The following is a 23,173-nucleotide window of genomic DNA, read 5'->3' on the forward strand; positions in this document are numbered from 1 at the left end:
GAAGCCAACGTTTATTCACTGTGTGCTGCCAATGTAAAAAAAAAAAGGACTACACCCACATGGTGAAGATGATAAATCATCAGTTACACAGGCTTTGGCATGGCCTGTTACAAAATACATCTGAAAGCACAACTTTGCTGAAAACAATTTAGCATTTAACTCTTGAATTGAAGATATTAAAGTATTGTTTTTAGAAGAACGAAACATGAGAGCAATATTGGTAACTACAAAAGCGTCAGAATTCTTGTCTCAAATTTGGAAGCTTTGTGATGACGCAGGACAGTTCAGTTGTACAGCAACTGTCCAGCGGAGGGCAGAACCTCCTCTTTCATAAAGCTCTGCACGTCAACGTTGTCATCTTCCAGATCCAGGCTCAAAAATTTCTCCACCACAGTCCTGCACCTGACCAAACATAAACACACACCTGCATGTGTAACACACACCCTAGTGTTTGCTCATAAAAGAGTCAGACAAACCTGTTTGCCTGCTCGTCTGATGACACATGGTCCACACGTTGAATGGGTCTTCCTGTCCTGTAGAGCTCAGAAACCTCCACCCCTCTCCGTACAAGGTTAGCAGGCAGGCCGGCCAGTCTCGCCACGTTGGCGGCGTAACTAGACTGACAGATGCCTTCCTTCAGTTGGTACAGAAACACCAAATCCTCCCCGTCCACTGCTGTCTCTAGAGTCTGAAATACAAGCAGTCTTCTGGATTTCAAACAAGCTCTGCAGCACACTATTTTCAGTCCTCCTGTGCGGCAAATGCTCTGGGCTGGAGGTTTAAATATTGCAGTGAGAGCATATGCCATTACCAGAGGACATAAGAGGCTGGAAGTGGGTAAGATGCCCAGCTGCAGCAAACTGTGAAAGTTGGTAGCCAGCAAGACATGAGGAACATCCGCTGGAGCTTTTCTCAGCCAGTGAGAGATGGATGCGGCCAGCAAGGACAAGCCATCCACCTGTAAGAGGCACACTGAACTGTTACTGAAGGAGCAACATCTCAAATTAGGTTCAAAATCACAGAAACGCCTTGACGATGCGCACAAAAGGCACAATTTGAAAATAAAAAGCAATAGAGAAAATGTGTAACTTTTGTTAAAGCCGCCATCTTAGCCGAAACATGTCATCCTTGTCCATGACTTTCTTGAGATTTTGTAAGCGCTTTGCACACTTTCCACAGTACCTTTTTAACTTTTCGTACAACAGAATGGAAGAATAAAGTCGCAATGGTAATTTTCCAACTCGGTCAATTCTCCGGTCTGTTGTGTTAAAAACGATTGTCGCTGTCTAACATGTCACGCCAGACACTGGAGCTGAGGTAAACAAGACTTACTGAATTATTGTGTGAAAGCACTCAATGCAGAAATGTCTGGCTCCGCTGGGTTTTCTATAAATAAAAGGCACGAGCGAAAAATATCAGCTCTACTGTTGTAGATATTTTGGAGGATCTTTGCGTGAAGGAGGCTACGTCAACATTTACACAACAGTGATACCTCGGTTTTCGTACACCGACCTTTGTATGAACGTCCTAGATTTGGACAATCATTTTCACCATATTTTCGCCCCGGTTTTTGTATACTGGTACATTGCGTGTGCCAAACTTGTTTGTTTGCTTGCGTATCATTCCATGGTATCATATGCCCAAAAATCAATGCGTTGATGACTCAGTCTTTTATTTAATACGACTGCAAAATAGTCCACCATGGGGCCAAAAAAAGTTGCAAGTGTCAATGCTTAGCTAAAAAAAGGTGAGAGACACAATTGAAGCAAGAAAGAAAGAACTTGGAAAAAACTCAAGAAAGAACTTGTAGTAAGTAGTGTATGAAGATGGCTTCCCTTGGCTTTTCCCTCCCCTCCTCCCTCTCCGCTCTTCGCCATCTTGGCCAAGAAGTCTTCAGTAAAGGTAAAAGTGATGATTTATCCCTTTCATTCCTCTATTATTTCATTGTTTTCTGCATTTAAACTCTAATTATTCTCTATAAAATGTGTTTTATGTTCATATTTGTGTGTGTCTGGATTGAATTAATTGAATTTAAATGATCTCTTTGGGGAAAAGTTGATTAGGTTTTTGTACAAAGTCTGACCTTTGTCTGATCTTTTGAAGTGAATTATTAACAAAAACTGGGGTATACAGGATATAAGGCTACAGTTGTTTGGACCAGCAAGTATTCAGGCACACATTTTGTCTCCTAGATAGTTAGTGCCGCAATGTTGGCACTTTGGTAATAAAGTGTCTCATTTTTATAATGCCTCTGAGGCAGAACACTCACTTTCATACAAAACACAAAACCTGCCTCCTGCTGGTGTATTGTACACTTCTGAAAAATAATACTAGTGCTGTGAACACATTAGATACAGTATGACTATCTTCTTTTATGAAACAATACGTGAAGCTGCATTTTTTTCTTGTGTTTTCTTTTTTTGTTTTAAATACTAAAATCATTTTTGGGGATTTTGTTTAGTGCCATTTATTTATTCCACTGCAGAGAATATCTGAAATGTGTTGGGAGTAAGGCATTAAAATGTATTTCTTATAATGATATTAAACCATACGAACATTTGATTAATTTCTCACAATAGTTGTTAATCACCAATTAAAATACATATAAATACATAAATTACACCTTTAGGGTTATCACCTGTTTTTTGTTTAGGCCTCTATTTAGGGTGTGGCATTTATTTACTGTTTATTTTAGAGCAGAGGAGCTATATTTTGAATACATACAGTGTTATGAAAATTAAATATTTACCACTAACTTGCTACAGGGTGGCAAATTGTGTCAATAATGGATGCCAGTTAGAATGTTAGGTAAACCTCACTCCTCAACACTTTAAGAGCTGTGCTGAGTTGGGAGCCTGGGCTTTTAGCCTATTGGCTAGTGTGATCGACACTCAGTCATAGGGGTTGTGTGGTCACAAGCTCGACATTACGACCACAGTGACATCATCACGTCCGTATTTAGTGCCATTTGATACATGACACATCTTAATTGATAAAAGTTATCTGGGTTTGCTTGGGGTTGCTTCATGTTAACACGTGTGTGTCCAGAGTGTGTATTTATTTGTCCTTACAGTGTTTGTCCCTTTTCCAAATTCATCAATGAGGACTAATGAGTTGCCCGTGCTGCTGTTCAGTGTCTTGGAAGTCTACAAAATGGGGTAAAAATAGACAAAAAAGTAAAATTTGTTAAATTGCGTGTGTGAGAAAATGTTTTGACAGTTGGAGAGTGGAAGTGCAGCTGGGTGACAATTACAATGCATTTTCATTTGTTTGATGTTATCTATAATTCCACATTTGGAGACAGACATATCACAACAGTTTATTTACCTGGTTAAGGTCAACCATGAAGGTGCTTAGACCTACAGACACAGACTCTCTGCCCTGCAAGCAGGTAAATATTCCATCTACCAGGCCGATCTCAGCCTCCTTTGCAGGCACGTCAGAGCCAATCAGAGCCATGAACACAATCAGACCCACCTTGCAAGCACATTGGAAAAGACAGGGGTTATGGGGGAAAACCCACAAAACAATTATTTAGTACTTATTCACAACATAATTCATCGTCAGGATGCTCCCAGCTCCCTTCATCAGTGTGGTAAAGTGTGTGAGAATCGGTGACAGTTGAAATAATGTCAAAGCGTATTTTCTTCTTCCTGGTGGGGGGGCTAAGAAAATATTTAAGAAGCACTGTATTATACACAGTCTGTGGTAATGTCTCACTGAAGCAGTAGGTTCCAAGCAACTGCAAATTGGGTATGTATGAGGATTTTCCTCAAAATACAATAATTTGGGGTTTTCGGGTAGTATAATTTGTCAACTCCTAGCTGACAGCATTGTACTGTACCTATCGATGTACTGTCCTGTATAATGCTTAACTGATGCAACATAATTCCAGTACAAGCATCACTTGTTGCTTATCCTATTTCGCAATTTTCCTGAAAGTTTATTCAAAATCCACCTATAATTTTTTGAGCTATGTTGTTGATACAAACAGAGTGAACCCTCTTGACAGTCATCAACTCTCTTTGTCTCTGTGGGTGGAGGCAGGAACGGTGTTCTGTCGAATCAAGCTGCTTTGTCAAAAACAGCCACCAGTTGCTATTCCTGTTTAAACAACAGTGATGAGAACGAAATTGTAGGCTGCCATTTTTGAGTCAATGTGAACTTCCTCACGCTGTAATAGTCTACATGCTTTGCTTACTGTCCGTTAATATACAATGTGAACTTCCTCATTCTGTAAGTGTCTACATGCTTACTGGTCAAAAAAACACAATAAAATAATATAATTTAAAATAATTACTTTGTTGTAGCGTGAGTTACAACGTCTACATGAGGCAAGTTTGCACAAAGTCTACACAAAGTAGTTAATTTTGATTTTTAATTTGTTTAAAGAAAAAACGTTAGTGTTGATGTGCATGCGTTCGCATGCTCAGTAGCGTGAGGAAGCTCTTTTTGACACAGCAGCTTGATTCTTCAGAACACTGGGCTCGCTAGCATACACATACATAGAAGTTGAGGCTCGTAATTAAAGTAAACGTAAAGTAACATAGTAGAAACAGTTAAAATCGAATTACTTAGTCCTTATCCCTTTTCTGAAAATTCCTAAAAGTTTTTATCAAAATCCACCCAAAACTTTTTGAGTTATGTTATTAACTAACTGACAGACAAACCCCGGTGAACACATGACAGAAGTTATAAAGCCTTTGTGCTGTATATGTACAAAATATGACTAAAAATATATCCATCTATCCATCCATCCATCCATTTTCTACCGCTTGTCCCTCTCAGGGTCACGGGGCAGCTGAAACCAATGTCCATTAGTGGAGCTGTATTGAAAGTAACACTCCAATGTCCATTAGTAGAGCTGTACACATTCCCAAGTGTATGTATTTGACTCTTTGAAGGTGGGAGGAAGCCGAAGTACCCAAATAATGGGAACACATGTAGAATTCAGGCTAATGCTGCCCTGCTTTTATTTTTGTGCGTGCTGTAAAAGCCAATGTGTGCATGATTTAATGCTGTGTAACAAGACAGTTCAGTAATTATGTTGCTATTGTTGCTTACCGCTGTTGAGCAGTAAGTGATGAAGTTAACAAGTACTACAACACAAGTCGACATTGAAATGACCCCTTTTCATCCCAAATGTTATGTCAACAAAAGCACTCGACCGTGTATGTCGACGTCAACTTAACTGGTATTTCTTTAATGATAGAAATAACACAGTGGACCAGGACTTGATGAGATGGTCTTACGCAGCTTACAATGTATTTTTTTTTTTTTACTTAACATAAATTCTTACCCATTCGATTATGATCATTACTTTTGCTGATTGGCAATGAGCTATCATACGGTTGTACTGCCTGAGGTGTGAGACCTAACCAAATGTTGTTGCTTGTCCTACAAGAAACTAACTGTTACAACTGCTGTACCTGCTTGAGGTAGATGCTCTTTCCGGATGAGTTGGGTCCAGTAATGATTTTGACTCTACCCTGCAACTCCCAGCTCTCAAACGAGTTGGCCACAAACATAGGAGAGCACAGCTCTAAAAGTGGGTGTCTGCAAATAATTAAAAATAGCTGTGTTTTAATGAATAAGGTATTCTTACAACTAACAACTCAAATTTGTGAGGCAAGTGCCCACCTGCCCTGAGTGATTGAGATTTTCCGTTGGTTGACAAGCTTGGGTGAGGTGTAGCCGTACTCCTGGGACGCTTTACTCAACGCCATCAGACAGTCCAGCTCAGCGGCCAGATTCATAACCTTTGAAGAGCAAAAAGGGGTGACAGATTCATACTTAAAATAATGCACATGAAGTAAAATATAAAAGTACTCATATTTCTCGATAATGCGAACAGGTCAACAATTATACACTCACCAACCACATGTATATAAATGTGGTTTGCAGTGGTGTACTAGTGCAAGTGCTATGCATCAAACTTTGGGGAATAGTTCCTTAGACATTCTAAATATTACAAATACTCAATACCTTATACAGGGCGGCACTCCTTTCCAGGATGGCGTTCTGCAGCTGGGTCATGATTGCCGTCTCCATGTCTAAGAAACAGGCTATTTAATATCAAGAGCGCATTTTTACAAATATTTGTTGCCTCAACAACCTTTAATGTCGCAGTGCAAATCCCCCAGAAGATTGTCAAGCTCCTTAGTCCTTTGGCTGCGGTAGTGCAGGCGATCTTCTGAAAGAAACTAGCCTCAACACAAACACATAGATGCACATTGGTGAGTTAATATCACAAACACAATCAACTCTTCTATTACAATTATTTAAAAATAGTTCTCACAGAGGCCAAAACATTTATCACAAGTAAAATTAATGGGCATCAACAATCTATTCCACCCATAAAGCCCTCTAAAAAACATCCAAAAACTTCCAACAATACTCCATTTACATGTCGTGACCTGTATATTAACCAAGCAACATTGTTATCATAAGCGCTAATGCAGAGGAACTACTTTTAGCTACATTTTGATCACGGATGTAACTAACCTGAACAACTATAGACATACTGAGCTGCTGCATTGACTCTGAGTTGGTAAAAGTTCATGCTAGATTTTAAATCATACATCAATCACACTCGTACAGTAAAATGTTGTGGCCATAAGCCGAAAAGTTGTTCAACTTTGAAATTAAATTTAGACATGAAGACATCGCTAGGAAGACACGAGAGGATGCTCATTTGCTCCCACTTTATTTTTTTACTTGGGGGTCACTTCTTTAACACTGAGGTTTAAAACTTGTTGCTCAATATCCATATGATCAGGCTATAAAGTATAAGGTTCTGATCATCATTTGTTCCAAAGTAGTCGTTGTTGGCTTTTATGAAGACTGCCGTGACTAGCAGTGTTGCTATTGTTGAAGGAAAGAGCGAACGTTGTGATGTGTCTGTGAAATCAATGCGCCGCCGTAATGCTTGAAATGACCAAAATACGGTAGATGTTATTATGAACGTGCCTGTTATTACATTACATATATACTTACAGGATGTATATACAACGCTGATGGAGGTTGTTGGTGGTTTTATATAACACTTAATAGACAGAAAATATCAAATTCACATTACCTGCATTATTAGCCATCTATTACTATTGCTTAATTATAAGGTAGAATGCATAAAAATATGTAAATGATAGGTAAAATTCCAAAAGAAAGTGCAGTTCCCCTTTAAATGTGAAAACTAATTACAAACAACTAATTTATTACATTTTAGAGTGCATGAGAAAGTAGCTCTGTGACCACACGGTCATTTATTAACAAGTATACAGCACACCACAACAGCACTAGAACCCATGTTGTAATGCTAAAGAGTTCACCAGTGCAGCAAGTGTAGCACATAAGTTTCAGCTGAGTAGCAAAAACAAGAAGTAGATAATGCCAGTATTCAGTTTTGGAGCAACTGAAGCAAAATGAAGTGCACTACTTGGATAGTGATTCAGTCTTCCTAACACATTTACTGCCATAAAAGTACAACATGTCAATCAAGTAAATCTAGCCAAATGTCTGCTACCAAGATTAGACGGGAGGTTTTACACAAACAAATACACCAAAAGGGAAAATACAAGAAATGAAAACAAGGGTGAAGGTAATTTTAGATGTTAAGTTAATGGACCCACCATGAAATCAAGCCCCTCTAACTCAAAGTCTTCTTTCTCCACCATGCTAGGCAACCGAGGAATGGACAGCAAAAACCCAATCTGATGGGAGAGTAACGTATGAGCATCAATAGGTTTGTGATTCTAGCCTTTTATGTTGTACAACTAAAATGAGCAAATATTTGAGACCAGAGGGAGGTAGATGACACAGCAGGAGGGGATGCTGGTATCCAGGTGTTCCAGCTCTCTTCTCGCAACATCAGTCAGGAAGTCCGACAAGCCCGCCATCTGCCTTTTCTCTAAAAGAGAAAAGCAGTAAATAAGACTTGTGTTCAATTCAGCAGCTACTACCATTCTCAACTCACTCTCATCAATTGCGGGATCTACATTTGGTTTGATGGACAGACATTTCTCGGCTGCACTGGTTTCGAAGTCCACCTGTATGTGAGCAAGAAGAAGGATTCATCTCATGAAATGAGGAATGCAACAAATGATAAGAGATTTGCTCTGGTACCACGCGGTTGATGAGAGAGGCGATGTGGTGGAGGTCATCAGAGAAGCCTTCACTGATGTCCCGGAAAAGATGAATGGACTGAGGCAGGTGACGCACCGTGTCTCTAATACACACTGCACTGAACACGGTCTGAAAAGGACACACAGAGCCTCCCGTCACACTAAAACAACAGAGATGAGTCGTGACTGGTGACCGCACCTTGTAGAGATTCTGCCAGTCTGTTACTTTGGTGTGTGAGAGAGACATCCTGCGTAGAAGCGTCTGTAACACATAATCAGGCCTTTTGCGGCGGTAAACAGTCACAGGTGTACCGTAGTTGGGTTTTTTTTGGTCATAATTACTGGGATGTTTCTGATGTTACGTAGCGACGACTGCAGGGTGCTCATGGAGTCTGAATTCCGAGGTTGTGCAAAGAAGCGGATAACTTCCTGTCTCCGGTGTAACACAGCGAGGTCCACGGTTGGGCGCAGAAACCACTGACTAATGCATACAAGGACATTGCTCACAGATGTTGTCAGATGAAAAACACAATGATAGAGTTACATGAAGTTGAGATTTTATTTTGTATCCAAGTATTACTTAAATAAACCAAGGTATGCAAACAGAACAATACTGATGTAATGTACTGTATATATGTATATATACAGTAGTTACAGGTACTCAAAGCGCTTTGATGCAGTCACCTCATTCACCAACTGGTGATGCAGCATCAGTACCAACTGGGGCTAAAGTATCCTGGTAAAGAACACTTTGATATGATCACAGGAGAACTGAACCACTCCCCCACCTGAACTATGCTGCCCCACAATGAACTTATACTGATATAAGTCCCAGAGGGAAGGCAGGAAAGCAAGAGTTGGGGGTCACTTCTTTAACACTGGGGTTTTCATTTAATTTAATTTGAGGCCTAGTGGAGATCAATTTATAATTGAAAAAGGGGCCCTGAAACAGAACCTTGGGGAACACCAGAAGATTAGAAGTTGGTCATTCTGGCACATCCAGTTATCTTACAAAGACTAAGAAATTATTTCTTTATCCGTGATTATACTCAAAGGAAAGTTTAATTTCAATGGGTCTGTCTTAATATACTTTTCTTAATATTAATCTAATAATATTTTTAATTGTATGTATATGCCCATCAAAAGTGAGCAATAATATTATTGTCAATATATTATCTTGTTTAGGCATATCTGTCTTGTATATTTTAAATTATGAGAATCAAAGGTTTCTCACCGTAGAAGTTTGGAGCCATACTTGCACCTACAGCAGTTTAGTATTCCTGAAACACATAGTAATGAAAAGCATTGATGCAGTGTTTTGATTTGTTGTCGAGAAATGATTCTGTGGTGTTTCTTTCCCAGTATACCATAAAGACTAAATCCTTCTTTTTCGCCCGAATGAAGCTTGTACACTGATGGGTGGAGCTCTGATTTAAAGATCTGCAGAACACTGGGACAAATGTATTGATCAGTACCACGCTGGCATATATTTAGTGTGGGGTTCTTTGCTAATGCCTCTTACCTGTATGCCTCTTTATCAATGTACACAACATCCTTACTGGATTTGGGACAAAAAAGTCAAAAGCAGAATGCTAAAAAAAAAAATCATCAATTGCCAATAAAGAGAATGTCAAATGGTTTATGTAGGGCTGAGTGATATGGCTGCAAACTGTATCACGACTAGGTATTTTATATCGGTCTATACTGTATATCGATAATTGTTTATATTTTTTATGACCTATGGAAAATTAGGACCAGGAGAAATGTAACCTTCCTCTTATCATAATCCTCTCAACTATGAAGTTAGCTAGGAAATTAAATGTCAACACAACCATGGAAAACACAAACAATCACTGTAAACAACATTCTAAAATCACACTGAACACTTACAAATAACCTTTAAAAAAGAAGGTGCAAAAATAATAAATTATTAAGAAACGCTTCATAAAGTGTAACAAAATAGTGCAAAGTGTGAAAATGTAAATATAGAGAAACCTGAGAAGAACTATTTACTGCAGGTCTAGTGCCAGGAAGTTACGGTTGTGCTCTAAAGGGTGAGCATGGCTAAGGTGGTGTGGTATTACCGATCTTGGTGGGGACGAAGCACATTGCATAATTTACAGACCAAATTGAATTAAAAAAATTCCAAACAACTGCCATACTGTCGAGGTAACTTTTCCGATTTTATCCCGAATTTTTTCTGTCTCTGCAGCACTAATTTTTACTTTCTCTTCTCACTCCATGCAAAGACAACACGATGGCGCAACCAAACCTGATACTGTTACCTGATTGGCTGTTAGTGTGTAACTCCCACTGATCAGTGATCACTTCCTGTGTTGCTTGGTTACCAGCGGGAGAGTGTCTTTGTTCATGCAACCAAACCAACTCTGCTTCACAACTTACGGTTCGGACGAAGAAAAAAAAAAAAAAATCAAATGGTTTATGGAACATGTCTATGGCGATATATATTATATTGTTTTATCGCCCAGCCCTAGATTTATGTATGTGCACATTGATTAATGTAAGTGCGCTTACAGTGTGTAGGCATGAAACTGCAGGATAGGAACGCCAATACTGCTGTCTTCCAGCTCAACTCCCACTCTTCTCCTGTCCAGACATTTTAGAAGAGCTCCAAGTGCCCTGAGCTATCCCCCCACCCCACCCCACCCCATCACACGCACGCGCACGCACACACACACACACACACACACACACACACACACACTTTATATGCAGGCTATAAAACTGGCACTTCATGGGCTGGTATGTAGTACCAGCAGCTGGCTCACCATTAGTGGGGAGTCAAATGAGATACAGGAGGAGAGGTACGCCAACTTCTCTATCTCTGAAATGGAGGCAGGAAGAAAAGGCAGATGGACTGAAAGTAATCTCTGCTTACTGAGTTCCAGACCTATCACATTCAAAGTACAGACAAAATTACAATGTGAAAATTGGAAACAAATTGTATGTTTTACTTTAAGCGTTTGATTACCAAAGTCAACATATGGATAGGTAACCACCTCTGGCTTGTAATCCGGGTTTGAACCTAAGAGGAATTGAACAAAAAAATCCAATATAGTTGGTTACGTAATGTTAGAATTGTACTATCAGTACACAACAAAAAACAAAACAGTTTTCATCCCTTATCACACTTGTTAACAGCCAACGTCAAGCTCTACTTATTTCATATCATTGCCTTGACCCAGAAACAGCTTGTCTTAGGTCCTAAAACACGACAAAACAACTCCTTCAGCACATTTAACTTCCCTATTTCTCTACAAAAGTTGATTACCCTCGTGAGACCTAGAAAAAAGATTTAGAAAAATAGGAAAAATCAGGAATCAAAAGTAAAACAAAAAATGCATCATAAATCAAAAAATTGCAATAAATCATGAATTGTCTTTGGTAAGAATACAGCACAATATATTGTTTTATTCAATGTTCATCGCAGCGGACAAGAATGCTCCATGCCAACTGAATTATTATATCATTCATAGTTTTTTGTACTGTGAGGAAAAGTACGTTTTATGAATTTGAAAAATATGTTTAATGTTTTTATATTATCTACCATTGACTGGGGACTAGTTAAAGGTGTACTGAGGACTGTCCCAGGCTAATATGGGGCCCGAAGCTTAATTTTATTTTCAAGCCGCTAACCCACATTTGTTTTCACCTTTTTATAAATGTGAAAAAATGTTTATACTTTTCTTTAATCACACTTGAATTTATTACATGTTTTGTAATAAAACAAAATCATGTGAAAGCTATTGTTCAATTGTTTGTGTTTTTGGTGCACAATACCAAATGTAGCATAATGGAAAAAAAGTTGCACATGTTCCTAACAAAACCCTGCCCGGGATTTGATCAACGTCAAAATTACATTATACATACACTAATACTGTGCGCCATGGGAAACTAAATAAATGTCTGGGGAAATTTTCCATTATATTTATTTTATTTTATTTAGCCTTTATTTAACCAGGTAAAAAATCCCACTGAGATCAAAGATCTCTTTTCCAAGGGAGACCTGGCCAAGAGGGCAGCAGCAAGGTTACATTAAAAACAGTAAACAACACATAATACATCAAATTTACAACATTAAAACTTGCTCACATGACACATGTGCATACAGACAAGGTAGACTGCAGTCCTTTCACAGAAGCTTTAAACTCATTCAATGTAACAAGGGTTTGAAGCTGAATATTCGATTGTAGGTTATTCCAAGCCTTCGGTGCTGAAAACCTAAATGCTTTCTTGCCCAATACAATTCTTACTTTGGGAACGACAAATTATAGTCCCAATTAATGCAGGAACGCGTGTTTTGGGTTTACCCCGCTTATCGCGCTAATTCTGTTGGTATAGGCACTAGCTTGTGACCCTAATGAGGACAAGCAGTATATAAAAGAACTAATGGATATTCAAATAGACCCTGTGATGAGGTGGCGACTTGTCCAGGGTGTACCCCGCCTACCGCCCGAATGCAGCTGAGATAGGCTCCAGCACCCCCCGTGACCCCAAAAGGGACAAGCGGTAGAAAATGGATGGATGGATATTCAAATAATTTACTCTGTACAGTTTATATTTAATTTACACTTACAAGTACCCTTTTAATCATTTTATATGAAAAAAGTAGTAAGTCCTCATGTCCATCACAGAGAACACTGAAAAAATGTGTTGTTTTTAGTATCATAAAAATAACTGTACCTACTCAAACTATAGATTAAACACTCGAACACTGAAAAAAAATAAAAAAAATCTTCTACAAACGTGTTAAAACACAATACCTGGATAAATGTTATAACTAACATTTCTTGTGTCAACAAAACCTGCTGATCGGTAAGGCAGCCTTGTAAAAAAGACAAATCTTTAGTTTCCTTAAACAACATCCAACAAATGACATCACTGCAAAGTCCAGTGTGTCCTTGTCTTGCCATCGCTTTTATTCTTGTAGAACAGAGGTGTCAGAGGTGAGGGCCACATTGCAGTTACGGCTGCCCTCAGAGGGTTGCTTGTAATAGTGAATAAATATATAAATATAATATATGTATAAGGATTTGCCTTATGATATTATAACGCAATTGCCATGCATTTAATTATGTATATTTTTATGTACGCTGTAAAAAAAAATCTTCAGAAAATGGAAAGAAGTACCATTGTTTTTTTTACTTTGAAACTACCTTTTTTTTTTACCGTAAAATCTACGGTGTAAATGAAAAAAAAAAACGGTGCCACAGGTGACTGACCTGACAGTTTTCTTGTGTAAAATCTGTTTTTATTTTTACAGTGTAAAAATACCCAATTTTAACAACAGTCCGCAGAGTATATGAAAATACCGTCTATACACCACAAAATGCCACAATTTCAGATGGCCATTTTGAATATTCCGCTTCGAATGTGTTCAGCAATTTCTGTAAATTAGGGATCAGTATTTGTCTGCACTGTGCCCATATCAGCAGATTCGTCATACTGGAAATACGCAAACATTGGAAAGAGATTTGCTGTCATTCACAATCCCTATATAAGACAAGAACACAGATGTTTGTCTTTTTGTTTATGCATTCTGAATCGTAAATAGTAAAATAAATAAATAAATAAAAAGCTAATAATTAAGTTAATGGAAGCTCCTCTATTCTGCCCACAAAGCTTTCTAAATAACCATCCAAAAGCCGCCAACAATACTCCATTGACATATCGTGACCGGAATATTAACCAAATATGAGCAATATTGTTATTATAAGCGCTAACAACAGACAAACTATTTTTAGCGGCGCATTAATCACAGAGCAGTAACTAGCTTATGCTGCATTCATTGAGCCGACCGGTGTACTGATGCTGCTGAGGCTGCATCGCCTATTGGCTAGTAAAAAAAAATATTTTAGATTATAAATCAAGTTTCTCATCCGGATAATAGGAGGATTTTGCCATAAATCAAGAAGTTGTTCATCTGTGACATTTAATTTAGACCTGGAGATGGAGAGAAAGACACGACAAGATCGAAGACCTTGGCGTCTGATGTCTGCAGGTAGCAACGTTTACTTTTAACCCTTCATGAGGATTATGATGAACTCTTCATCCAAACGGGAAATAAGAATATCCTATCAGTCGGCATCACAGTGAGAGCAGACATTGTACAGTAAGTAATTGTTTTATAATGTTCATAGTTTGTATTTCTTGTTTGGCACTTAGCATTAGTGATACATGATGCTAAAGTGTTTCACTGTAGCTGCATCTGTTTAGCACACAGCTTCTAAAACTTGTTGCTCATCCTCCTTACATTCAGGCTCAAAAATATAAGGTTGTGGATCATATATTTTCCCAAAGTAATCAGTGTTGGCTCTCACAAAGTCTGCTTAAATTAACATTGTTGTTGGTGGGGAAGGGATCTGTGGTTCTCACCTCTACGTCACGGATCACGTGACTTCCTTGCTCACTAGCTCTCAAAATGTCTCGGGAAACTCTGTGAGATTTATACTATTTTGATTATATCTATTTACTCGCAAACGTTGTCAGTTTTTAGTGGTATAAATAAGATATATAGGATAATAGTTTCAATATAAAGGCAACTTGTTTTACATTATATTGGTACAAACCCTGTTTCCATATGAGTTGGGAAATTGTGTTAGATGTAAATATAAACGGAATATAATGATTTGCAAATCCTTTTCAACCCATATTCAGTTGAATATGCTACAAAGACAACATATTTGATGTTCAAACTGATAAACTTTTTTTTTTGCAAATAATCATTAACTTTAGAATTTGATGCTAGCAACACGTGACAAAGAAGTTGGGGAAGGTGGCAATAAATACTGATAAAGTTGAGGAACGCTCATCAAACACTTAAATGGAACATCCCACATGTGTGCAGGCTAATTGGGAACAGGTGGGTGCCATGATTGGGTATAAAAACAGCTCCCCAAAAAATGCTCAGTCTTTCACAAGAAAGGATGAGGGGAGGTACACCCCTTTGTCCACAACTGCGTGAGCAAATAGTCAAACAGTTTAAGAACAACATTTCTCAAAGTGCAATTGCAAGAAATTTAGGGATTTCAACATCTACGGTCCATAATATCATCAAAAGGTTCAGAGAATCTGGAGAAATCACTCCACGTAAGCGGCATGGCCGGAAACCAACATTGAATGACCGTGACCTTCGATCTCTCAGACGGCACTGTATCAAAAACCGACATCAATCTCTAAAGGATATCACCACATGGACTCAGGAACACTTCAGAAAACCACTGTCACTAAATACAGTTGGTCGCTACATCTGTAAGTGCAAGTTAAAGCTCTATTATGCAAAGCGAAAGCCATTTATCAACAACATCCAGAAACGCCGCCGGCTTCTCTGGGCCCGAGATCATCTAAGATGGACTGATGCAAAGTGGAAAAGTGTTCTGTGGTCTGACGAGTCCACATTTCAAATTGTTTTTGGACATATTCGACATCGTGTCATCCGGACCAAAGGGGAAGCGAACCATCCAGACTGTTATCGACGCAAAGTTCAAAAGCCAGCATCTGTGATGGTATGGGGGTGCATTAGTGCCTAAGGCATGGGCAACTTACACATCTGTGAAGGCATGGGTAACTTACACATCTGTGAAGGCACCATTAATGCTGAAAGGTACATACAAGTTTTGGAACAACATATGCTGCCATCTAAGTGCCGTCTTTTTCATGGACGCCCCTGCTTATTTCAGCAAGACAATGCCAAGCCACATTCAGCACGTGTTACAACAGCGTGGCTTCGTAAAAAAAGAGTGCAGGTACTTTCCTGGTCCGCCTGCAGTCCAGACCTGTCTCCCATCGAAAATGTATGGCGCATTATGAAGCGCCTCTATTGTCGAGGCGGCTGATTGGAGCTGTGGCCGCAAGGTAGTTGGTGCTTGTCGTGGCGGTAATCCTAGAACCCGTTGGTGGACACCGGCGGTGAGGGATGCCGTCAAGCTGAAGAAGGAGTCCTATCGGGTTCTTTTGGCTCATAGGACTCCTGAGGCAGCGGACAAGTACCGACAGGCCAAGCGGTGTGCGGCTTCAGCGGTCGCAGAGGCAAAAACTCGGACATGGGAGGAGTTCGGTGAGGCCATGGAAAACGACTTCCGGACGGCTTCGAAGCAATTCTGGACCACCATCCGCCGCCTCAGGAAGGGAAAGCAGTGCACTATCAACACCGTGTATGGCGAGGATGGTGTTCTGCTGACCTCGACTGCGGATGTTGTGGATCGGTGGAGGGAATACTTCGAAGACCTCCTCAATCCCACCAACACGTCTTCCTATGAGGAGGCAGTGCCTGGGGAGTCTGTGGTGGGCTCTCCTATTTCTGGGGCTGAGGTTGCTGAGGTAGTTAAAACTCTCCTCGGTGGCAAGGCCCCGGGGGTAGATGAGATCCGCCCGGAGTTCCTTAAGGCTCTGGATGCTGTGGGGCTGTCTTGGTTGACAAGACTCTGCAGCATCGCGTGGACATCGGGGGCGGTACCACTGGATTGGCAGACCGGGGTGGTGGTTCCTCTCTTTAAGAAGGGGAACCGGAGGGTGTGTTCTAACTATCGTGGGATCACACTCCTCAGCCTTCCCGGTAAGGTCTATTCAGGTGTACTGGAGAGGAGGCTACGCCGGATAGTCGAACCTCGGATTCAGGAGGAACAGTGTGGTTTTCGTCCTGGTCGTGGAACTGTGGACCAGCTCTATACTCTCGGCAGGGTCCTTGAGGGTGCATGGGAGTTTGCCCAACCAGTCTACATGTGTTTTGTGGACTTGGAGAAGGCATTCGACCGTGTCCCTCGGGAAGTCCTGTGGGGAGTGCTCAGAGAGTACGGGGTATCGGACTGTCTGATTGTGGCAGTCCGCTCCCTGTATGATCAGTGCCAGAGCTTGGTCCGCATTGCCGGTAGTAAGTCGGACACGTTTCCAGTGAGGGTTGGACTCCGCCAAGGCTGCCCTTTGTCACCGTTCATAACTTTTATGGACAGAATTTCTAGGCGCAGTCATGGCGTTGAGGGGATCTTGTTTGGTGGCTGCAGGATTAGGTCTCTGCTTTTTGCAGATGATGTGGTCCTGATGGCTTCATCTGTCCAGGATCTTCAGCTCTCACTGGATCGGTTCGCAGCTGAGTGTGAAGCGACTGGGATGAGAATCAGCACCTCCAAGTCCGAGTCCATGGTTCTCGCCCGGAAAAGGGTGGAGTGCCATCTCCGGGTTGGGGAGGAGATCTTGCCCCAAGTGGAGGAGTTCAAGTACCTCGGAGTCTTGTTCACGAGTGAGGGAAGAGTGGATCGTGAGATCGACAGGCGGATCAGTGCGGCGTCTTCAGTAATGCGGACGCTGTATCGATCCGTTGTGGTGAAGAAGGAGCTGAGCCGGAAGGCAAAGCTCTCAATTTACCGGTCGATCTACGTTCCCATCCTCACCTATGGTCATGAGCTTTGGGTTATGACCGAAAGGACAAGATCACGGGTACAAGCGGCCGAAATGAGTTTCCTCCGCCGGGTGGCGGGGCTCTCCCTTAGAGATAGGGTGAGAAGCTCTGCCATCCGGGAGGAGCTCAAAGTAAAGCCGCTGCTCCTCCACATCGAGAGGAGCCAGATGAAGTGGTTCGGGCATCTGGTCAGGATGCCACCCGAACGCCTCCCTAGGGAGGTGTTTAGGGCACGTCCGACCGGTAGGAGGCCGCGGGGAAGACCCAGGACACGTTGGGAAGACTATGTCTCCCGGCTGGCCTGGGAACGCCTCGGGGTCCCACAGGAAGAGCTGGACGAAGTGGCTGGGGAGAGGGAAGTCTGGGCTTCCCTGCTTAGGCTGCTGCCCCCGCGACCCGACCTCGGATAAGCGGAAGAAGATGGATGGATGGATGGATGGATGGCATTATGAAGCGTAAAATACGACAGCGGAGACCCCGGACTGTTGAACGACTGAAGCTTTACATAAAACAAGAATGAGAAAGAATTCCACTTTCAAAGCTTCAACAATTAGTTTCCTCAGTTCCCAATCGTTTATTGAGTGTTGTTAAAAGAAAAGGTGATGTAACACAGTGGTGAACATGCCCTTTCCCAACTACTTTGGCACGTGTTGCAGCCATGAAATTCTAAGTTAATTATTATTTGCAACAAAAAAAATAAAGTTTATGAGTTTGAACATCAAATATCTTGTCTTTGTAGTGCATTAAATTGAATATGGGTTGAAAAGGATTTGCAAATCATTGTATTCCGTTTATATTTACATCCAACAAAATTTCCCAACTCATATGGAAACGGGGTTTGTACTTTAAAACATCTGGTGTTAACAAAGTGCTTGATTGAAGGAGGTTATATTCTTAAGGACTCACCCAGTTGTAGCAGGAAGCGGGTCATACAGCGCTCTTGTTTTGCACTGGTGACAATCACTTGAGGAGAAATCTCCTGGATGACTAAATGATGAACATGTGATGAGGAAAACATGAAATCCAACAGTGTGAGGAAGGCGCTACACAGCTGTCATGCTTACTTCTCACCAGCAGATGGAGCTCATGGTTATATGGCGTATCCACCATGTAGTGAACGGAAGAGTCTTTACTGTCATAGAAGCAGAGGCCCACTTGGCCATTTTGTGCCAAAACGCTCATTAAAATCTAGACATAAACACATATATCCAGGTTGTGCCCTTGAAGACCACTATGTTAACATGTCATCGTGAAGTTAACCTCAGACGAGTCCTCCTCTTCATCAGTGGAACCAAATATAAGACTTCCTCTTCCTCCACCCAAGTCTTCCATCACAGCCATTGAATGACAGGTGTGAACAAGGCACACTAACAATATGGTATGTAAAAGAAAATATCACGTTTGGCTAGCAGTTCAAATATGGCATATGTGAATAATTATGTCTAAAACTATGTGACAATTAAGAGGCACTTTTATTGACAGACAAAACTACATTAGCGATTGGCTAAATAGCAAAGGAACAACTTTGCTTCCCTCGAAATGGATTTAGATAAAAAATTATTCACGTCAGACAACACGTAAATCGTCAATTATCTAATAATCGTCAAAAAGTACCTAGGGGAGTTATTAAGAGGGAAAATACCGTGTGTTATCGGTTGCTGTGTAGCATTAGCCGAACGCTAACGTCCAATGGTGTGGGTAAAGCCCGCTACTTTACGACACCCCAGTCCGTTGTCATAACAACAGTGCTCAATTGAAATATATACATATTTCAATTTATAATACTAGAAAGAGTTGAAACAGTTTGACGCAGTGTAAAATGATAGGTTTGAATAATAACAGTATGAATATAAAATAATAATACCACATAGAATTCAGTTCAGTTTTTCAGTTTATTTCGAACATTCATACAATACAATGTAATGCATCACATATTTCCAGTTGTTCCATTACAGCACGTCCGAAAAGGAGTAGGAAGAAGCTGAGCTTATTTAATCCTACCCCTTTTCATACAATAGCAATTTTATCCCATGTCCTTGTTCTCTGTAACAGAACAGTGAATAAATAAAAAATAAATAATATACCATAGTAAGTAAAAAAAATATATAAAAATACGTAAATAATATTTATCTCAAAAAAAATGAAAATTATCTGTAGTTTTGTCTAAATAAAGTTAAAAAAAACCCACACCAATTCCAAATTATACATAAATACTAGTGGTGATTGGAATCAACTCTTTTGTGTAATTACAAAAGCTCACAAGATGTCTTCTGAGAGATGATGTCTTGCAAGTTTTTATCAACTGTTCTAAGTAGAAAGTGTAGTCATGGGACATACAATACATTCATTTATTTTGTACACAAACATAATTTCACCATAGACAACAATAGTCTGCATACATATACTTTGTTACCTAAATATGATCTGTAATAAATAGAATTCTGTCCCTATGTCGTCATAATGCAAATTTTAAAAACGAGGCTTCTGTTATAAAACATTTATAATGTGGCTATTAATGATCAGAAAGAAGGTAACGTTGCAGAGCAGGTGGAAGAGGCAGTTTGTCCATTTGATTGTGTCTCTCTGGGCCTAAATGAGAGCCAATGGAGAGTCCACATAACGCAATCAGGGCTGGAGGATCACCTGAGGAAAAAGAAGATTGTGTTATTATACACATTTATTTTTATTTTTTTATAAGACTTACGGGTGGCGCCGTTCAGGTATCGAAGTCGTATACAGGCTCCTCCTCTCACACTGCTCACTGCTGGGAACAGCTCCACACCTGGGGGCAGGTCTTTGAACGCAACGCCAAGGAAGTAGCTGTCGACCAGAAAACCGAGAGTCCCTGCGTCTGCATCCAAGACCATGAGAATGCGCTCAGGGATGAGAAGCGGTGTCTCTGTGGCTGACAGGATATGTTGGTGAGATGTCGCTACTTTAGTGCAACACCTGCTCTTTTTCGGAAAGGCTCCTCGAATTTGTCCACCATGCCAGAGCTGATTGGTTTGGAGCTCCCAACCCCAAGATTGGAAGTCTCCCCCCACCAGCACATTGTATCCTGAGACTTGCAGCGGGCAGCACTGCCTGGAGAGGCCTAAAACAGCATGACTTCCTCTGTGCTTTGGGTCCCACACCACCTCCCACACGTGAAGTCCGCCCATCACACCTGTTTCTGCCCTCACCCCATCGCTGCTGCGTTCCACTGGGGAACGCCTCGCTTCCTCCTTGCTGATAGACAGACTGATGTGAGGAGAACAGTGCACGGAGCTCCATCGTGAGCGACTGTCTCCAGGAGCAACGGGAGGGAAGTTTAAAATGACCTCTAGGCGTGACGAGGTCGGGGCGCTCATAGAACGGAAAGCGGACAAGGAGGAAGGAGAATGATCCACTCTTCTGCTGTGCAGCCATGCTGACAATGACAGACCCATTTGGATGAATAGCTCTATAGAATATAATCAAAGAAAAATAAAACATTCATTAGCCTCTGATACAGTCCTTATTTCTATTGCTTGACCTACATACAGTTTAACAGGATAAACCTTGTCAAATGATATAATAAATATATGTTAATCACAAAGATTATTATAAAGGCTTAGGTCAGGCTGATTACAGAAATAAATACTAATCAAATATACTGCAAAAGAAGGGACTCATAAAAACTGATGAAAAATAAATGTATATACAATTACACAGTCCTAAAATAAATACATTATAACTAAATTAATAATAAACAAAATAATATTATACATGTTTCTAAATCAAACTGTCACTAAAATTAAAGTGCAAATGAAAACACAGCTTCACCACTTTAGTCATATTTTTTGTGGTTGAGAAACTTCTTTATGACTTTAGCTCCAGACTTCTTCTGTTTGTTCGATATTGTCATTATTGCCACACGTCATAAAAAAGTGAATTACATTTGACCACAGACTACAGCTGAGAATTATTTTAGCGGCCCTCTGGCCTTTGTTTAAGAATGAAAGCTGCAGCAAAAAAACATTTGCAAAGCATGACACATTTTCACCCTTTTGTGTACAGCGGTTCAGGAGTATAAGATTTATACATACAGACCGTATTGGGATTCATTGAGGACGTCATATATTTTAGTGTATCATTGGGAAAAACATGGTGACGAAGCAAATTATTGTAACATCTCGTAATAAATAAATAATAAATGTATTTTTTTTTTTTTAGGAATTTGCACAGGGCCAATATACTAACATGCTGCAGGCCAGAAAATGCCTCCAGCCTGCACTTTGGACACCATACAGTAAAGGCACATTACTCAGATTAAATACCATCATATAACCTCTAGATCAGGGGTCACCAACGCGGTGCCCGCGGGCACCAGGTAGCCCGTAAGGACCAGATGAGTCGCCAGCTGGCCTGTTCTAAAAATAGCTCAAATAGCAGCACTTTTGGTGCCTTGTTGACACAGAAAAGTACAGTGGTGTATGCGCAGCAGCTATGAAGGTTGCAAGGCTGTTTGGTTCAACTTATCTTTGTGAATCAGCCTTTTCTGACATGAACTTCATCAAGAACAAACAGAACACGCCTCACTGATGCACATCTGCAAGACTCACTCAGAGTTACAGTGTCAAGTTACACACCAGAGTACAACACACTAGTTAACAGCATGCAATGCCAGGCTTCCCACTAACTGACAAAGAAACAGATAACAGATTTGGTGTCCAGTTCAAAGTGTGACATGATTTATTTAAAAATTTGAGAGTTGACTTTTGTATTTTACATGAGTTATTATTTGTACAAACATGGTGCAAAGTAATTCATGATTTGTTAAAAAATGTTAGTGGCTAGCTAGTTAAAATGGGATATTGTGATTTCACAAGACTGTATTAGAAGTGATCATATGAAAATGTTCAATTTGAAAAATGTGCACTTAGAGAAAATACAAAAATAAAGTGTTGCATATTGATATTTGTCTGTTTCTATATATATTTATTGTGAGAAATCATTAAGATGATCAGTGTTTCCACAAAGATAAATATAATTAATTATTAATAATAACAGAGTTAAAGGTAAATTGAGCAAATTTAAGTGTGTATCAAACTGGTAGCCCTTCGCATTAATCAGTACCCAAGAAGTAGCTCTTGGTTTCAAAAAGGTTGGTGACCCCTGCTCTAGATAGTACACTGAATGACATCCTAATTTGTAAAGACAGTTACTGCAATACAATACTGCATTTAGACGACTATAGTAATACTCACAAGTCAGTAGTTCTTGCGGTGTCCGTCTTCTGACTGTTGTGGATGTCTTGGTCGCGTGCATTTAAAACGCTTCTCTTATCGGATGTGTTGTTTTTATCCATGCTGCTCGATTACGGTAACATCTCAGAATGTAACGGGAACAGAACAAGTCATCACAGTGACGTGACGACGTGTAGGGCCCAGCTCAGCTTGGCAAGGACTAGGTGGCCGTGACACCACAACACACGAATACACACTCTGCACTGATAGCTGCTCCTCAATTGAAAGCAGAGATTAAAAAAAAGCCTTCTTTTATCGTGTTCGGTGGTGGACGTAAACAAAAATGGCAAAGCAGAGGAAGAGGATCAAACTCGGGCTTTTAATCAACAAAAAGAGAAAAACGCAATAGAATCCAAATCGACTCATAGTCT

At 40.3% G+C, this 23,173-nt stretch overlaps 2 protein-coding genes across 6 annotated transcripts; both read right to left on the minus strand.

The window, feature by feature from the left end:
- Nucleotides 1-15: 15 nt before the first annotated feature.
- On the minus strand, nt 16-19,253 carry msh5 (mutS homolog 5). Of its 5 annotated transcripts, none has more exons than XM_061955413.1 (25): nt 19,178-19,253; nt 18,796-18,902; nt 18,607-18,723; nt 18,442-18,522; nt 11,141-11,166; nt 10,910-10,965; nt 10,656-10,765; nt 9,643-9,678; nt 9,488-9,570; nt 9,355-9,400; nt 8,463-8,601; nt 8,320-8,382; nt 8,122-8,250; nt 7,973-8,045; nt 7,797-7,906; nt 7,629-7,709; nt 6,116-6,203; nt 5,986-6,053; nt 5,641-5,759; nt 5,430-5,556; nt 3,328-3,477; nt 3,072-3,146; nt 812-958; nt 477-688; nt 16-402 (listed from the first exon to the last, which is right to left on the minus strand). In XM_061955413.1, the coding sequence occupies exons 3-25, from the start codon at nt 18,696-18,698 to the stop codon at nt 285-287; spliced, it is 2,229 nt and encodes a 742-aa protein (XP_061811397.1). In that variant the 5' UTR covers nt 18,699-18,723; nt 18,796-18,902; nt 19,178-19,253; the 3' UTR covers nt 16-284. The 5 variants fall into 5 exon arrangements, with proteins under 5 accessions (XP_061811397.1, XP_061811380.1, XP_061811403.1 ...); XM_061955396.1 differs by having other exon boundaries at nt 10,910-11,031; nt 11,113-11,166; nt 18,600-18,723; XM_061955419.1 differs by having other exon boundaries at nt 18,796-18,860; nt 19,178-19,230.
- Nucleotides 19,254-19,419: 166 nt separating this feature from the next.
- On the minus strand, nt 19,420-23,173 carry LOC133593057 (SPRY domain-containing SOCS box protein 2). Its single transcript, XM_061945748.1, has 3 exons — nt 22,764-23,173; nt 20,240-20,977; nt 19,420-20,178 (listed from the first exon to the last, which is right to left on the minus strand). Exons 2-3 carry the CDS (start codon nt 20,961-20,963, stop codon nt 20,048-20,050), a joined length of 855 nt encoding a protein of 284 aa, XP_061801732.1. The 5' UTR covers nt 20,964-20,977; nt 22,764-23,173; the 3' UTR covers nt 19,420-20,047.

The sequence above is a fragment of the Nerophis lumbriciformis genome, linkage group LG04 (genome assembly GCF_033978685.3).
Source record: "Nerophis lumbriciformis linkage group LG04, RoL_Nlum_v2.1, whole genome shotgun sequence".
In the NCBI taxonomy this organism is placed as follows: Eukaryota; Metazoa; Chordata; class Actinopteri; order Syngnathiformes; family Syngnathidae; genus Nerophis; species Nerophis lumbriciformis.